The following is a 17,302-nucleotide window of genomic DNA, read 5'->3' as shown; positions in this document are numbered from 1 at the left end:
CGGCTACTCATATCGATTATCTACAAATCAAATGAACTTGTGCGGGCTAGATTATCTCAGCAATGCAACATTAGTTAATGGCGATGAAATTGAAGGTTTGAATGATTCGAGGGACACGTGAGATGGAGCTGGAGCAAGACTTTGCGCAAATTATTCCGCAAACATGATGATCGTGGCCTCTCAATTCTGGCGTCTTAATGTTGCTGAGGTCCCCGATCAATGTAGTTCGAATCGCTCGACGTTTACGGAAGCGCCATCCAGCTTCATTCTAACCTCGCCATTCATCATTCCGCCTACCCAACACGTGCCAACCAAGCTCCAGGTCGCTTCACCTTCAGTCTTCCTCAAGATGACAGGCACAGAAGACCCTTTCAGTATGCACACGACATCCCCAGCTTCAGCCATGTTTTGTCGAGAAACGCCAATGTAGCTGTTCCCATCTCCGCCGATCTGCAACATCCCGCGGTCACGCCAGTCCCAGGCGGCCACACCCGACTTCACCTGGTCATGTATCTCAGGTGAAAGGCCATCCTCTGGGTTCCATTCTACGAGCCTTTCCAACCATGGACCGTCGATGTCATGACCGGAGATGAATGCCTTTGAGATGCTGCTATTGAACGCCTCGCTGTTGCTGTCGTCTAGGCCGAGTAGCTCAAACAGGCGCTGTCCTAAGGGCTCTTCTGCGAATTCTCGATCTATATACATCAAGTGAAACAAGAAGCCGAGAGCCATCTCAGCTCGGGCTTCGGGATACCGAAAGAGGACAGCTTCACCACGGCCGCCTGATTCGAACACCGCGCGAAATACGGCTTCCTGTGCAGTCATTCCATTTGGAAACTGATTATTGCTGGTTATCAGCTGTTCGATGAGTTTGACAAGCTTATGCCCAGTATCGAATAGTGTTGGCTTCGGCAGGTTGCGAAGTACCTCGCCGATACGAATGCCGGACACCAGTAAGTGTCTTTCGCCCGAGATGTTCGCATCTGGGACATCTGACCCGAAAACTCCATTATCAGCGTCTCCTGTGATCGGCTCAAACGACCTGTTCGGTTCACTCCATGCGTGTGGGTAATTCGGAACCCACGTCGGAAGGTCTGCCGTGACAAGTGGTTGAGTCGCGCCCGTAATCATGTGTAGGCCAGCCATTGGAAGTAGTTCAAGCTCTTTGCCTTGTCCTGTTCGTTTCCAGAATGCAAGGTAGTGAGCAAAGTACTCGACATACACCGAAGCGACCGAGACTTCCGGACTGTAGTCGGGAATGAGGGGCAACTTCGTGAGACCAAGCAAGCCGTAGATGCTATCCTTGGGGTCGGTGGCGGCGAGGGTGTGATTCCAGCTCATCAATTGCCAGCCCCAGCTCTCCCACTCGTCTGCACCCAGCGTTTCTGGTCTTTTGTGCAGGTGCTTCGCCTTCATTAGCCGCATGGGATTGTGCCATGGCACCCTGTCGGACGACGTGATGCTGAGCCAGACAGACTCTACCATCCATGGAGGCTTCTGCAAGTAGGTTCGGACCTCTTTCAGTCTCTCAATCCAACTGCATGTGAGGTAAAGCGCTATCCAGTCAACAGAAGACTCCCCAGACAACAGGACCAGGTTCTCTGCGAGAACAATCTCCTGAACGACCCATACGCGAAACCAGTAAGGTAGGTTGAAAAGAGACCGCATGCTCTTCCACGACTGATTGGAATGCCAGTCGTTTTCAGGTCCTATGTCAGCCAAGATGAGCTGTGGCCAAGCTTCCATCCAGCTGATCAGTTCGTGCGGTTCGGGTCCTCCAATGTGGCGTCGTCCTACGACTTTGTCCATTTCATGAGCCACCAAGTTGATCGTTTCAAATGCTGCGCCAATCTCCTCCGTATCCGTTCCGAGCCACGAGAACACAAGCTCGGCACTCGAGTAGGCTCGACGCATCAGTTGCACTTGCTGATTTCGTTCTGCGACATCTTGTTGGTTGATGCAAAGGGCATCCACCCAGATTCTAAAGCCTTGCGGACGTCGGCCAGGAAATGTGTCTATCCAATGATCTTGAAGATGCTGAAGAGCGTGGAAGAGGTTCTTGGTTGCTTGAAATTCCCGGCCGTTCAAAAGGATTGGCTCAGTGATGGAAACATCTCCCCAGACGTACGATAGTGCCGTGTAGGCGGGCTTTTCGTCGAGAGATACCGAACTCAGTCTCAAAGATGGCTGACCAGAGAAGCTGACATACTCGAGAAGCCTGATTTCTGACTTGCCAGCATCGAGGGGTTCATACAGCGGCATTGCTTCCTCAAGCATCTCGCTAGCTTGTTAGGCCCCTTTCAAGTGGCACACGGTAGTCACCTAGTCGAGATTTTGACTGACATATTCCATTGTGGTGTGCCTGATGAGGCCATTCGTGAATAGATGCCTGCTGTCAGATACATCTCGCGGGGATTCGTCCTATTCAGGCAAGGTGGTCGACGAGAGGCAGGGGAGTTGTGCAGGCGCAGATGGCGTTGAGACTTGCTTGGAACAGGGGAGGTCCATTGGCTGCACGAGCCATTTGATGCACCTGCAACAGCCGCCACAAGGCGGCATCGCCCGAGACCTCCCCGCGGACCATGACTGGGGTCCCCTAAGACACCTGGAACTCAATTGTGGACGTTTCTTCCAACTTCACATCGCATCGGGGACACCCCCTCGTTTCCTACACCAGCGCCCATCATGCCGCGTAGCCGTGAGAGGTACGGCAAACCTTCAAGCTCTACAGGTACCATACCCGTTGAATAGCCTGGAAGCAGGTTGTCCCATAAAGTCTGCCTCAGTGGCTAGAGCCTAAGCGCATCTTCAATTGGCGAGAGTTGAATGTGGCTGAGAAGTTCTTCATTCGCCGCCGGCGGCCGCCGCCATCCAACCATGTATCAGCCACACTCTCGATTTCGAAACATGCCAGGGGATGGTTTGGAGGCTCTTGATAAGAGTTGGGAAAGAATTGGGGATCGAATAGCTGCTTACCACCGAGGCGTGGCAGTTGGATCCTCGAGGCCTTGGCTTGAAATTGAATGCTGCAACTTGATCTGCCATTCCTTCAATCTTCAAACAAGCTGCTAGGTAACTGGTCAGCATCCTCGTGTAACATTAGCCAATGTAGCACCGAGAAGAGAGCGATAAACCAGGGTGGTGGCAGAAATGTCCCTCATAACGCGATGTATCCCTCCCTCTCCAGGGCCGAATCAATCGAGCATAGTGAGCGGCTCAGCAACCATCACTTCATTGCTCGCATTCCAGCAAATCAGAATACAGAAACACCACTTGTCCAAACTGTGGCTGGTTGCCTGTCGTTTCTGCCTTCAAGCAACATGTCGGCCAACCAGCCAGAAGCACTAGCCACATCATGCACGATGAAGCTTCCATTGAAGCCCTTGGATTTGTTAGCTGCAGAACACCAGCCACAATCACTCCGGAGACAGTAACGGACTTTCCGCAGTGGCTCCGACCTCAACCGCCGGCAGGGACCTCATTTCCCCGACAAGAGACATGTGCAACGTCTCATTGAATGCCGGTGCCGTGTTATTAGCGTCTTGGAGACCTCCGAGAACCATGTGGTGGAGCCTACGAAATTATCCCTCAAGATCGCCGTGGCTTATACCATGCACGCTGGGCAGTATGTGACCAGTATTCTTCCCGGCTCCAAGAGTAATCCTCCCCCGGCCGACACACGAGCTTCTCCTTGAGGAAGGTGTCCAGTGTCTTTGCATGTTCTCGAAGGATGAAAGAAGACTACCTCCAGGGCTCTCGAACGGGGACGATACCATGAAAGGCTTAGACAGCCTCCCGACTTGCCACGCACCGGGTTTCTGGGACGCTGGAAGTGGGTGTGACGGCCCGTAGCCTTAGGAGAAGGAAGTCAGGTTGGATCCGGTACGACAAGGGTGTGTGAAGCAGTATGCGAAGTTGGTCATCTCCAGTCTGGGGCAAATCACCGGTGACGGTGGGATGGCGGTTAAATCGAGTCCATGTGCGAACGGCCGCGGGTCGCCGGCGGACCATTGTGTTGTTCTTTCTGTGTCGAGCTCAATGGCTCTTGCTCAAGTCAATTTGGCTTCGAGAAAGCATTGGCAGTTCGCCAGTATCTCATGTCAGTCCCAAACCCGTTCACCTTGACATGACTGCCGTTACATACAGCCTTTCCAGCCGCACTTGGCCAAGGTTTCGATCTTGTATAAGACCCTCCTCCCACCAGTATCGCAGAGCACATTGACCAAGCAAGTCAAAATCACCGAGCTTCAATGTAACAACTTCATTGAGGAATCTCATTCATTGCTCTGACTTGCGGCCATGTCTTCTCCTGGTTCTAGTCCTGATCACGGGGTGTAAGTTGAAGCTCTTTCTCTCCATTGAGAAGACTGTGTTGACATTTCTCTGAATTCAGTGGTGACACTCATCCTCGGATCAACCCTCTTGATAGTCACATACCTCGACAATCCCAGTTGGCTCGGTTTCAGCAGGAACACCTTCAAGACGGCAACACGCTCGTGCCTCTTTCCCACAATCCTCGGGACTTGAAGTCTGCCATCAATCACCACAAAAGCCGAGCAACTAGAGCCATCAAAACCTTCCAGCAGAGCTTCACGAAACACAAGTCAGACGATTCAACGGACTCATCAACCAACAAGCCCAGCTCTACTGGAGTAAACTACGGGAGTGGCTGAAGTCGGACTACCATACGAGTGCTAAAGCGGAAAGCTTTGGGTAATTCCGTACAAAACACTTCACCTAGATCATTGCTCACGCATTTGATGTCGAAGAAGCACGGAATATCTTTCCTCAGAGTCAGGAGAGACGCGAACTGCAGGTGGATCTGCACCGCGGCATCAGTGTAAAGATTTATATAGGCATAAAGACATGAGGGAAGGTATCACCCGAGAAGAGTTGAGGCTTTGGGCTGTTCTAGTCTCCGATCGATCCTAATCTCAAGTCACCTTCTTTACCCTATGGCCGCGACGTCCGCCAGTCTAAGCATAGACAAATATTCGCCCGTGATGTTTGTAATTGTGAACAGACAGAGGGCTGCATCTCAAACGGACAGAGGGGCTATAGTGCACATGCGCTCTCTTCATGGGTTCAATCACTTTTTGAATCGGGCAGTTAGCATGGACCTCGAACAAATCCATATCGCTTTGTTTGTCACCAACAATGTTTTCCTAAATGACCCCTGCATTTCCGCCGTTCCGGCCAGATTAGGCTCAGAGACCGACCATCCAAGTCGGTGCACACACAAATGGGTTGACCAACGAGATTCAGTCCAATCATTCGATCCGAACGAAATCCGAGAAACCAACGAGTGGAGTTGCTGGCGCTTGCGCCGTACGGACACCTTCTTGTGGATACACAACCGGGGGTCACCTCGCTGCCAACAGCTTCGCCCAGGAAATAGCATTTAACCCCGTCTTTCCCCTCAATCTTGATCCAGTGTGCCCTCTTAAAGCCGTTCTCTTGTTCGGGCCGACATATGCAGACTGCGCAATCTTTAAGCAAACTATGGCCGAGACTAGAGACAGTGTTCCGGAATATGTACGATTCCAACCTTGACAGAAGTTCGAATACATGATCCGGGCTAACATGGTAGACAGAATCCTCGAGACAACGACGGCGCCTCAATTACAAGTGGCAATGTTAGTATCTCATGCAAAGATAGTTGGCTTCCGCAATGTTGATAACAAACAGTCTATCCATGATTCCCTATTTTCTTTGCGGTCAAGTATCCTTGATTATCGCAGGGAAAATGGACGCACGTATCATAGGGTCAGTGATGGGAGTAAGTTTGTCTTGATCCTTAGCTCAAAAAAGTGTTTATTGAGACCATAGAACAGAGTACTATCTTCCTAACGATGAGGTGAGATATCTTTCGTATCTTGAGGAGTCGTCCTGACTTACTTGAAATGCACAACGCAGACGGAACAGGACCGTTTAGGTACGTGTCAGTCTGCTTCCTAAATTTTGGACGCGCAATCCAACAGCCCATTTTAGATTTCGCCAACCATTTGTGGATAATTACCTGGGATGGGAAGCTATGTAATTGCCCTAAAGTCGAGGGCGCCAGGCGAGTCTTGGATGTTGGAACTGGGACGGGCATCTGGGCCCTTGATTATGGTAGGTGGAACGGCTTGAGAATAAATTGACGCGGGTCTCAAGCTTATCACTAACGGTTTAACAGCGGAAGCTCACCCCGAAGCAAGAGTATGTCAGAGACACTTTTTTCCGAAGTACGGAATTTCATTGACGAGGCAAGCCAGGTTATCGGTGTTGATCTAAGCCCTATCCAACCCATCTAGTGAGCAGTTCTTCGTTGGCGGCATGAAGGGAGCCATATTTTGACCATTTTTCAAAGCGTTCCAGTCAACTGCCGCTTTGAAATCGATGATCTTGAGGAAGAATGGACCTGGACAGAGCTCTTCGACTTCATAATGATCAGATCAATGGTTGGAAGTTTCAAAAGCTGGTCCGACACCATCAAACAAGCCTACGAGTAAGTGCTCCGCCCTAGGGCATGTGTGGGATTCTGCTTTAGCTTACGACAATTCTAAGCAATCTGGAGCCGGGAGGGTATCTCGAGATCCAAGACAACGAGTTTCCCATCTTCTGTGATGATGGTTCCATGCCTGCAGACTCTCAAGTGCTGAAGTGGACTCAGCTCGTTATTGAAGCCACGAATATTGTGGGGAAGTCAATGACCGTAGCGCCTACCTTCAAGCAGTTGCTCGAGGATGCCGGATTTGAAGATGTCCAGGGACGACGAGAGAAATGGCCCATTAGTCCGTGGCAGCAAAAGGATTCGAAACAGAGGGAGCTGGGAATCTGCTGTAGAGCGGGTACCTTAGAAAGCCTTGAGCCGATTTGCATGGCCTTGTTCACACGCGTGCTTGGCTGGAGTCGAGTGCAGGTTTTGGTGTTCTGCGCAGGGGTCAGAGAAGAATTAACACACCAAAGGGTTCACGGCTACTTCAATGCGTAAGTAGTCTCCGACTGACATTGGCCCGTATAATTCGGGTTAGCTAACCGCTTTTATTAGGTACGCTGCCTGGGGTAGAAAGCCTGAGACGAAAGCAAGGCCAGAGACTACCTAGTTAGACACGACACAACATAGTGCTTCTTATTTCATAGTACCATCTAGAGTTCGTTCAGAACCAAAGCAGGCTCCAATCTTGATCACTGTGGGTTGTAGGTAGACGGCTGTTGAAGTCCAAATATTGCAATATTTCAACCGGTAAAATAAGCCATATTGGAGCTCCGTAAGAATTCAGGAGCTTTAAAAGAGTCCTTTGAATTTGATGATGTTTCTGTAGAGGGAGGGACATCGCACCTACCAGCTTGGATAAGGTAAACTGAATCTAACCCCATGTGTTATGGGACTCACTTTCTTGATCCTTGTCGAATAGCTCGCCAATATGCAGACGATATTTGACGAAGACAGTGCAGGCCAATCACGGAGTAGAATAACGCATCTGGAAGCACCTGCAAGCGGGTCTGTTTGTTGGTTGTTGGAAGTGCAAAAGAAGGATACTACCTCGGTCCCAACAGCCACGACGCAACATTCGACTTTCTTTCTTTCCCCTCAATCTTGCCAACTACACCCCAAGCCTAACACTACACCTCGACAAAACCAAAGAATTTGGCGTGACTTGATAGGAAAAGATGGCTGAAAACGCTCACAATCCCGCTGAGGTGAGCGCAAAGCCCTCCGTGTTAAGATTCGATGGATTACCATGCTAATTCTATCGATAGGATGACAGGACTGATGATGACACCTCATCCATAGGCGGATCTGTAAGCGAATTGAACTCTTGGATAAGATATCCCGACTCACAGACAATAGTCTGTTGAAGAATCGACAGCTTCCTTACGATCCAGCATTCTGGACTACCGTAGAGAAAACGGCCGCACATACCATAGGGTGAGCGATGGTAGTAAGTAGTCCTCTGCGGCTTTGATTCTTGACCCATCACTTACAGGCTGTGTGCTAGGCTACCTCGCTCCCAACGACGAGGTACGTCATAGCTACCATAACGTGTGAGAATAAGGTGAATGCTGATCCACAAAGTAGCAAGAACAGGACCGTCTGGGTAAAATCTCAACACGAACCCTTCTCAAGAAGTATCCGTGGCACTGACTACCATTTTCAGATTTCTCTCATCACCTGTGGAAGTTAACCTACGATGGCAAGCCATGCAATTGTCCCAAGAAGAATGGCGCCAAAAGAGTTCTTGACGTCGGGACCGGGACTGGTATTTGGGCTCTTGACTACGGTAAGTCCACCGAGTAACCCGCAATATCTTGTGACTATGCTAAGCCACTGAAGCGGATGATAACCCGGAATCATTTGTGAGCTCTCTCATCGTGCACCAAATCATGATTTGAGCGAACCTAATCAAGAAAATGCAGGTCCTCGGAGTTGACCTGAGCCCTATACAACCTAAATTGTTAGTCAACGCTGATCTGCTGAGCGGAAAGCTAGCGTACTGACGAAACAGCGTCCCGCCGAATTGCCAGTTCGAGGTCGACGATATCGAGAAAGAGTGGACTTGGTCAGAGGCATTCGACTTCATCTTTTCTCGGTCCATGAATGCTGCATTCAAGGATCGTGCAGATTTCGTCGCCAAAGCCTTCGAGTAAGTCAAAAAACTTCATGACCACACCGCCTGAAATTGGAACTAACACTCTGGGAACACAGAAATCTTGAACCTGGCGGATATTTGGAAATTCAGGACAATGTCTTCCCTTTACTCTGCACCGATGGTACTATGCCGGAAGATTCACTTATCTACCAGTGGTCGAAACTGATCATGGAGGGCACTGATTTGATTGGGCAGCCGCTTAATGATGCTCCGAAGTTCAAGAAGATGCTCGAGGACGCTGGGTTCGAGGATGTGCAGGAGAGGAAGGAGATCTGGCCGATAGGCACCTGGCCCGAGAGGGGTACCAAGGAGCATGAGCTGGGCATGTGGTGCCGATCTATCACCATGGAAAGTCTGGAAGCTCTCTCTCTTGCTCTATTTACCCGCGTTCTGGGATGGTCGCGGGAGGAGACTGTGGTGTTCTGCGCCGGAGCTCGGGAAGAGTTGAGGCAACAAAACATCCACGCCTACTTCGACGTGTAAGTATACATCCTTGCTTTTGGTGAGATATATTGACTGACATGCCCTCTAGTTATGCAACTTGGGGCCGGAAGCCTGAGAAGCAGGATGAGTCTCAAGAGGGGCCTGCCGGTGTCAGTGCTGTCTGAATATAGCTGTCACAAAGTACGTAGCAGGAAGACCTACTCTCAGGTAGACGAGAGATGTTCTTACGGTAGTGAATGCTTTGGAATGTCGAGACTTGGTCTCCTAAGCTGATGTTTGGAATTTGCGATGGTAAAATTACGATGCCTTCAGTTCGACGTTTCCATGAAAAGTGAGTGACAGTAGAATCCGCCCCTGATACGTGATAGAAATTGCCCTAGTAATAGAGAGGGGGGAAGTGGAAGATCACTATGTCATCCACTTATACCGCTGGGCGCTAAATGCATCCTCGGCCACGCAGAAACAGCCATCGAATCTAGCAACCTGTTTGCACTCGAGTGAATGAAGTAATCGTTTGCCGGTCTAGGTCCTCTAACTGTTCTTCTACTGTTCTAAGGTATGTTCTTCTTTCGAAGAGTATTCCCTGATGAATACCTGAACAGAAGAGGAGAGCGATAGCAATATTGAAGATAAGAGATATCCCTAAGAGAAAAAGAAAGCTAGAAAAAGTAGGTAAATATGATAACCTTTTGTTGACTGGTATCCTATTTTGTTACGCATCCGGCATTCTAACTTGGAAGTACTCTGGTCAACCGGGTAAATTCAATACTGGTCCCGACCACCTTGCATATGCAGGCGAGCTCAGTTAAACGGTTTGACCCAATCAAAAGGTGACAAACAAGAGTTCACTCGATCCAACAGTCCTCGGAGCGGGGGGTGGCGGATGGTCATTGGAAACCAACGAGGAGTCTTCTTCTGCTTCAGGAAGGACACAAGGAAATATTAAATGGGACTGTTTCCCCTCATTCCGAGGTATGTAATTGTTCAACTTACTTCACTCTTGCCACGTTGATTGTGCTGTTGGAAAGCTATCTGTATCATTATGGCCGACCAAACGGCGCAGCTTGAAGCTGAGGTAATGTGTATTGCAATCGCGCATGAAGTAACTTACACTGACATTTGCCAGACCCACCACAACGACGACGACGACACCCATTCAGACAGCAGTCCTGTGAGTTGAGTCATTTTGATGGATTAGGACAAACTGATACTAATCGTTGGTAGTCATTTGAAAGCTCGCTGGCTTCTGTACGGTCTAGTATCCTCGATTATCGCCGTGAAAACGGTCGCACATACCATCGACTCAGCGACGGAAGTAAGAGGCCCTCCACTATGTCTGAAATGGAAGAGACTAACGAGTTGTCGTCCTATCATAGAATATGTTCTCCCTAATGATGAGGTACCAATCTACAAATTGCGTGGTGATGGAGTGTAGCTGACTAAGGACTTTCTCAGAGGGAACAAGATCGACTAGGTAAGAGCAACCACATTCTACTAGGTCATTACGTGAGGTTAACATTTGCTTAGACTTGACACACAACCTATGGTTGGCGACTTGGGACAACAATCTTTGCAATTGTCCCAAGAAAAATGGCGCCAGACGAGTCCTTGATATAGGTACCGGCACAGGGGTTTGGGCACTGGATTATGGTCAGTAAACCATCACGAAGCTTTGCGACTCTTTCTAACTTGATGGTAGCGGATGATCATCCTGAGGCTACTGTATGAGCTACTACTGTAGTGTAACTGAATCGAACAACCCGGCTAAAGCAACTACAGGTCATTGGCGTGGATTTGAGCCCAATACAGCCTGGCTTGTCAGTACTTGCCCGAACCAGGAACCAAGGCCAACTTCTGACTGACTTTATGCAGTGTACCGCCCAACTGCAGTTTTGAAGTCGATGATATCGAGAAGGAATGGACGTGGTCGGAGGAATTCGACTTTATCTTCTTTCGATCCATGATCTCAAGCTTCGCTAGTTGGCCGAATATGATAGCCAAAGCCTACGAGTAAGCGAAGTTGGCATCTAGATGTTGTGGTTGATCATCATGTTGATATCGTCGCAGCAATCTCGAACCGGGTGGATACCTAGAGATACAGGACAACATGTTTCCTTTGAAATGTGACGACGGCACTATGCCGGAGGACTTCAAGCCCTTGAAGTGGTCCAAGTTACTTATGGAGGCGACCGACAAGATCCAACGACCGATCACTGTTGCCGCGACCTTCAAGCAGCTGGTTGAGGACGCGGGATTTGTCGATGTTGTGGAGAAAAGAGAGAAGTGGCCCTTCAACCCTTGGCCAAAGGATGAGAAACTGAAGGACTTGGGCTCATGGAGTCAAGCTTCTACCATGATGGGTGTCGAGGCCATCTCAATGGCTGTTTTCACTCGCGTTCTCGATTGGAGCCCAGAAGAAACGAGTGTCTTCTGCGCGGAAGTGAGAAACGAACACAAGAAGATTGGCGTTCATGCATACTACGACGTGTAAGTGCTGGAGCTCAAGCCCGTACTCAACTAAAAACTTTTCTAATGAAACCATCAGATACTCTGTCTGGGGCCGGAAACCTGAAGCCAAGGAAGAGGAGAATCAGCCCAGTACTTCTTGAAGAGCATACATGGCACACTTTCACTACCGAAGAAAATCACCATCATTCAAGACTCATGGCTCTCATCTGACCGGGCACTCAAACAGAAATTGACCGTGACCGCACTGATCTGCAGCCGTATATACCAGTCATCATAGAGCTCGGGAGTAGTTGCGCCCGCAATCCGGGGCAGGTGATGTGTCCAGGCATTGATGATGTGCCGAGTGGCAAGTTCCCTTGCAGAGCTATTGACCATGTCAGAAGTACCGCCGAGTACCGAGCCTTGGGGACGTCTTGGTCTCCTTTCTAGACCGTAGATCTTTGTCTGGCCAAACCGTTCCCCGAAGCTGAATTGATGTGAGCCTCAATTTCAGCACCTCGCCTCAACGCCCGTAATGATGCAGACTGCATGTGACCGCACGCATGCAGCTTTTGTAGCCCGCAATGATGCATCTTGATCCTTCACATTCTTTTGCTTTGGCGTGCGATGAAGCACCTGCGTGCGAAAGACAGGTAACTCCACACATCCCATAATAGTATGTTCCTTCTCCATTCCATTCCGCCTTGGATATCGTGGTGATTCCTATCGACAAGTACCCTACTTGGCTGATTCTCTGATGATGAGTTGACAAACGATGATGCGGTTCCGAGAAAGATTGAGTACGCTTTATTGATCTCTGGTTATCTCCACGTCCCACGAAAGTCGCGATCTCAAGTGTCCTAAATTGGATGGCTCTAGACTCTCTTGCTTTTCACTCAGGATGGCGACCAACCTATGCAATAACGGACAAATTTTACATTTAGCCAACGCATGTAGGTTTCATTTTACGTAAATGTCTTGGAATCTGCAAGATCTCGTTGTACCCTGTCATTCCGCTGACCTACCATCCAGGCTGCTTCCGCAGTCAAAACCCCGGTCAGTGTATGTATGTTTGGGAGCCAAAAAATCTCAAAAACCCGATGCTCCGAGCCATCTCATGAGCGCATGGGTCTTGTGCTCGTCGCCGAAGCACCTGGGGAGCCGTTCGTGCATAGTCGCCTCACGGCTCTCAGCTGGCTTGTAGTGCCGGAGACCAATCGCGGAAGACGTTGAAAGCGGACGGGCGTTTGACACAAGGCACCTTTGCAGAGCGGGGGAAAGGGAGCAGTGCTGCGGGCGTAAAGTCCCAGGAGCATGCAGCCAACTACACATCACTCGACAACCACCAAAAGATGCCGAGATCTTAATGTTCGACTTTCAAGCCAAGCCTCCTTGGATTCTCATTTGACTAGCAAAACCCGAGTTTACAAAGTTATGGCTCGCTCCGGCCAACATACCTCGTATAAAGTACGAAGAGTGCGCCAAGTTTCTTGCGGAAGACGATGTCACTTCCTGAAGTTATGCGTTCTTTCTTCTTGAAGCCGAATTTAGGTACAACCGCCATCTAGTACGCCTTATGGACACTATATCTAACCGAAGTGTCGCGAATGGGTACGTAAGTCCCACGGTCTTGCCGCGAAACATATTTGGAGTCCTTGTCATGAGGACATCGATTTGATTGACTTTATTCTAGCGAATTGGATATCCCCAACAAAACTGAACGTAGAGAAGAGGCCAAGGTCCTCCAGAACGAGCGCACAACCTGGTTCTTGGCGGATCGTGACGATCCCTTGCTTCTGTTGCAGCAGCCAACGGAATCGGTCGAACGCCAACACGTTGCTAGAAGATCCGCTATCAGACAGGTTTTGAACAAAACTGGAAGATGACAAGGAGTCATTAGACACAATAGTCAAGGGATCTCTCATATAGGCAAAAAGTGATGTGGTCGGCTACAATAAATTAGGATAGCTACGGGGCGACCAATGCACAAGGCTTTTAGGTAAGACTGCGTCCGCGAATCTGTCTTTTATTTCACGCTGACGCCTCAATAGTTAAGAAGATTAAAATTGATTCAATTCAGTGGTTGTATGGTTGATTGTATACTTGGCATAACGACACGGCTCCTGTTACTCGATTCTGTGGATCACCACCGGAGCCGGACTCGGGGCTCCCGTGATAGTGGGGCAAGCCGGCCGGGCCATACGGACACGACTTTGCCACAACCCGATGCGTCTCTCTTCATCATGGGTAGTGTTCCCCGGATTGTGAGATTTTGTAAGGCATTACTCTAGCCTCATTAGATCAGAATATACCAAACAACTAGTCTTTTTGGCTTTAGTTTCAAAATTCCTGACCGCGATCGACCTGACGAGTCCCTTTGTTCCCACCTGACTTTGGCAAGATGGTCTTTCAGCAGTCACCTCGTTTTCTTATCTTTGAAAGAAGAATTTGGTACGTTTGGAGCTTGCCAATGACATACGTCTTCATCGCGTATATGTCTAGTTTTAATTACGCTGAAAGCATCTGGGGAGTTGACTTCGACAGCAGCGTATACCAGCAACGTCTAGTTACCATTTTGGTTGCATTTTGGCACATTCTGATCGTTGACCTATGAGATTAGATAGTTGGTAGCAACGGGAAGTCACAAAGTTGAGCCTACGTGCTGACTCGAGACGTCCCAAAGTACAGCTAAATTCACGGCATTCTTGGTAAGGCCGGTCCAACTTGCTATCTCAGCCGTCGCAGATGATCTGGGGTCAAAACCTTCAAGAGCTACCGGTAAAGCGTGTGATAATAGCTTTAGAGCTTATTTTTTCACACTAAGCATTCGAATCAGTAAAGCCGTGGTACCATTGACAACACGCACAGATTCCTGACGGGGCGCTTTCGTTGGGCTTGACTTGAGCTTGTCAAATGAAATGAATCAAGGAAGTGAGCGGATAGATGTCACGTCTGTCGAACTGATCTCGCGCTGCCGTTGTCTTGCTTTTCGTCGTGTACCTAGACGGCCTTTGGTCGACTTTTGAAGCGCAGAAGTGGCGGCTGTCCCCGAAATTCCGACTGGTTCATGGAACCACGCCAACCCGGCATGGAATGATGTTACTTGTAATTCTCGATGGGTGCGAATAAGAACCGGGACCACGGGAATGCCATGGTGATGGCTTCGCCTCAATCCGCCGAGTCTGTTGTTTGAGATCGAGTTTTGGGCCGGTCGAACTATCAATCCACCCTTTGTATCTTTGAGAGGTGCTCGACAAGCAGACGTCACCACCGCTTCATTTGGTTTGAAGGTTGGGATTTGTGACGGAATTTGACACTCAAAGAACCGAGACCGATGTCGAAAGTCGGAAATTCCCAATTTGAAGGAGGGAGGCAAACCTATGCCAGAATCCGGATTTCTTGATTCTCGCCAACTCCAGTTTCCTTCCAATTTCCCAAGCCAACGATACCAAAAGAAGTGCTGTGAAGGATGGAAGATAATTAAATATGGCCGAGCCGGCCGTGTAGTTGATCCATCGTTGCGTTAGTAAGAGAGAAGAAAAGGGAGGGGAGACGATGAAGCCCACAACTTCCGGCTGCTTTGGCGAACCATTTGAAGTGCGAACCATGCAACCCATCGCCAAACTAGAGGCGGAATGCAAAGCTGTCTGGCCTAGAGCCATCGGCCAATGTAGGCGCTGTAAAATCAAGCGGTGAGAACGGGCTGTCTTGTGTAACCCCAACTCCCGCCTTTTTGCTGTAGGCATTTTCGGAAAAAACCAGGCAAGCGCTTGCCTACGTTGAGGCGGCCGCTATCAAGTAAAAGCCGCAACCCTCCCGCAGCCCCATTACCGAAAAATAAGCCACAGGAACAAAATCGCTGATCTGTTGCTGACGTGTAAATGGAGCCCGCTGTTGGTAAAGTGATATGATACGCCGGATCTCTTACCGAAGAATGAGACAGGTCGACGTGGCATGTATTCTCGATGCAAGTGAGGCTGATGAATGACAGCACTGCCCTCACAGTGTGGGAAGGATCTCGTAATGAGTGGTTGTTTCTGAGGCCGGAACGGAGGCGGAGATGATGCTCATCTTTCTCCATTGGCACCCCGCGCTGCCTGATCATATACGCTTAATCTTGCCTGCGCTGCTGTTTAGCTTCGACGCCTTGTAAGCTGTCGCGAACCACATGAAGGACGACGTGCCTGAAGATCTAGGAAGAGCGCAATCGTCTATCGGGAAGAGAAGACCGCGTACGCCAATTTCATCCATTGAAGAAGCATTATATCCTCACAGAATCCCCGATGGTCATGCCGGCAGCCCATCTCCAACATACCAACTCCGCAAATACAAGAGTCATTCGAATGAATTTCCACTTGGACTCTCACACGAGGACGTTTTCGGCAACTAACTCTCAATGAGTGATGCGATCACCTATGGTCATTCAAGATACGCAACTCGTCACCACCTCATCAACTCGCAGGGGAAGCTGCTCAACACATACGTCTAAGGCTAAGTTGTTCTAGACGGGGATTGGGCAATTCATGCGGATAGACGGTGGATATGGTGAAGGAGTATCTCACGCGAGCTTGTTGGAGATATACAGCTGGTGTAAAGCTTGAAGTTGTATTGTATCTGTAGAACTGGGCCAGACTCTGATGAATTGGCGATGCGTCACGTTAAAACGTAATAGCTAATGTATCAACTTGAACACCTTAGGAAACCAGAGAAAAGCACGGAGTGTACGCAATTCGCAGCCGCAGAATGGTCTTTGAATGACTCGAGATCTTTTCCCATATATCCGTCATGAATCTCAATCTCCTCGTACAGACGCTCAGGTAGAACGTAATCTTTCCCTCGTCGCACACACAGCTTCCATTTTCAAAGCAGAGGTGTAGCCCGGTCATTGGCGATGTGTGTTGAAGCGCATTCAATGACACTCAATTTCACGAACATGGCCATAGACTCCTCGCCATGACTTCGAACGTGATGGTGTTCTGTCCCTTCGAAGTGCCGCTGAAATTCTCCAACATAACCTACCTTATCCTGGCACACCTAGCCAACAACTTGCGACAACAAATCCAACAAGTGACATTACCTTACCTTACCTTACCTTACCTTACCTTAGTGTGAACGGCAGGCTTTGGATGAACATGGGCACAACCTAAGGGGATCTTGTAACCAATAGACGTTGGTACCTTGCACTAATCCATCCACCACTGGTTGGGCACCTAGCTTTCGCGGCAGAACGGTCGCTGCAGTGCCGCTACTCGTGCCTCGCCCCCACTGTCTGTGGTTCAGTTCCATCACCCACCTCCGCTGGCGTGAGTGTAGGGAACCGAAATCGAGAGTCGAAAGGGGGCGTGTGCTTCAAATTGGCAACTGCTGCCTCGTGGGCGCCCCGTGGGCCCCCCGTGCACTTCCAAAGTAATTCGTCTCACTGCTGCCTCATTCCCATATTCGGACCTGCTGGCGACCGGGAAATGCAAACAATTCCGGATTCGCCATCTCAGGATCTTGAAGTCGGAACATGTCAAAATGGACATTTGGCTCGCTGTTTCGCCCTCACGACCGCCAAATCCAAGATCAGCATATAAAGAAACTCGAGGTCCCAAAGATTTAGTTGAGCATGCATCAACAATCGAAGCTTCTTTTCGGTCAATACTTCCACCATCGAGGAGGGCCTCAGTCAAGCCGATCTATTGAGTAATTCTGGCACGTGCATTACTAGCGAACCCCAAGAAGCGCCAATCAGTCTAAATCTCTTTACTATGGACAACATCTCTACTCGTGCC

At 49.4% G+C, this 17,302-nt stretch overlaps 2 protein-coding genes across 2 annotated transcripts; one reads left to right on the top strand and one right to left on the bottom strand.

The window, feature by feature from the left end:
• Positions 1–216: 216 nt before the first annotated feature.
• N0V96_001808 (uncharacterized protein) lies at positions 217–2,277 on the bottom strand (the record flags this gene model as incomplete). The annotated part of the gene is made up of 1 exon (XM_053193032.2): positions 217–2,277. The coding sequence occupies one exon, from the start codon at positions 2,275–2,277 to the stop codon at positions 217–219; it is 2,061 nt and encodes a 686-aa protein (XP_053049563.2).
• A 6,120-nt stretch (positions 2,278–8,397) lies between these two features.
• N0V96_001807 (uncharacterized protein) lies at positions 8,398–9,119 on the top strand (the record flags this gene model as incomplete). The annotated part of the gene is made up of 2 exons (XM_065756322.1): positions 8,398–8,403; positions 8,727–9,119. 2 exons carry the CDS (start codon positions 8,398–8,400, stop codon positions 9,117–9,119), a joined length of 399 nt encoding a protein of 132 aa, XP_065615562.1.
• Between the last annotated feature and the right edge of the window lie 8,183 nt (positions 9,120–17,302).

Source organism: Colletotrichum fioriniae (genome assembly GCF_027942845.1).
Source record: "Colletotrichum fioriniae strain IMI 355084 chromosome Unknown scaffold_1, whole genome shotgun sequence".
Taxonomy (NCBI): domain Eukaryota; kingdom Fungi; phylum Ascomycota; class Sordariomycetes; order Glomerellales; family Glomerellaceae; genus Colletotrichum; species Colletotrichum fioriniae.
Note: the sequence above shows the minus strand (reverse complement) of the source record. Positions and strands in the feature narration are given on the sequence as shown.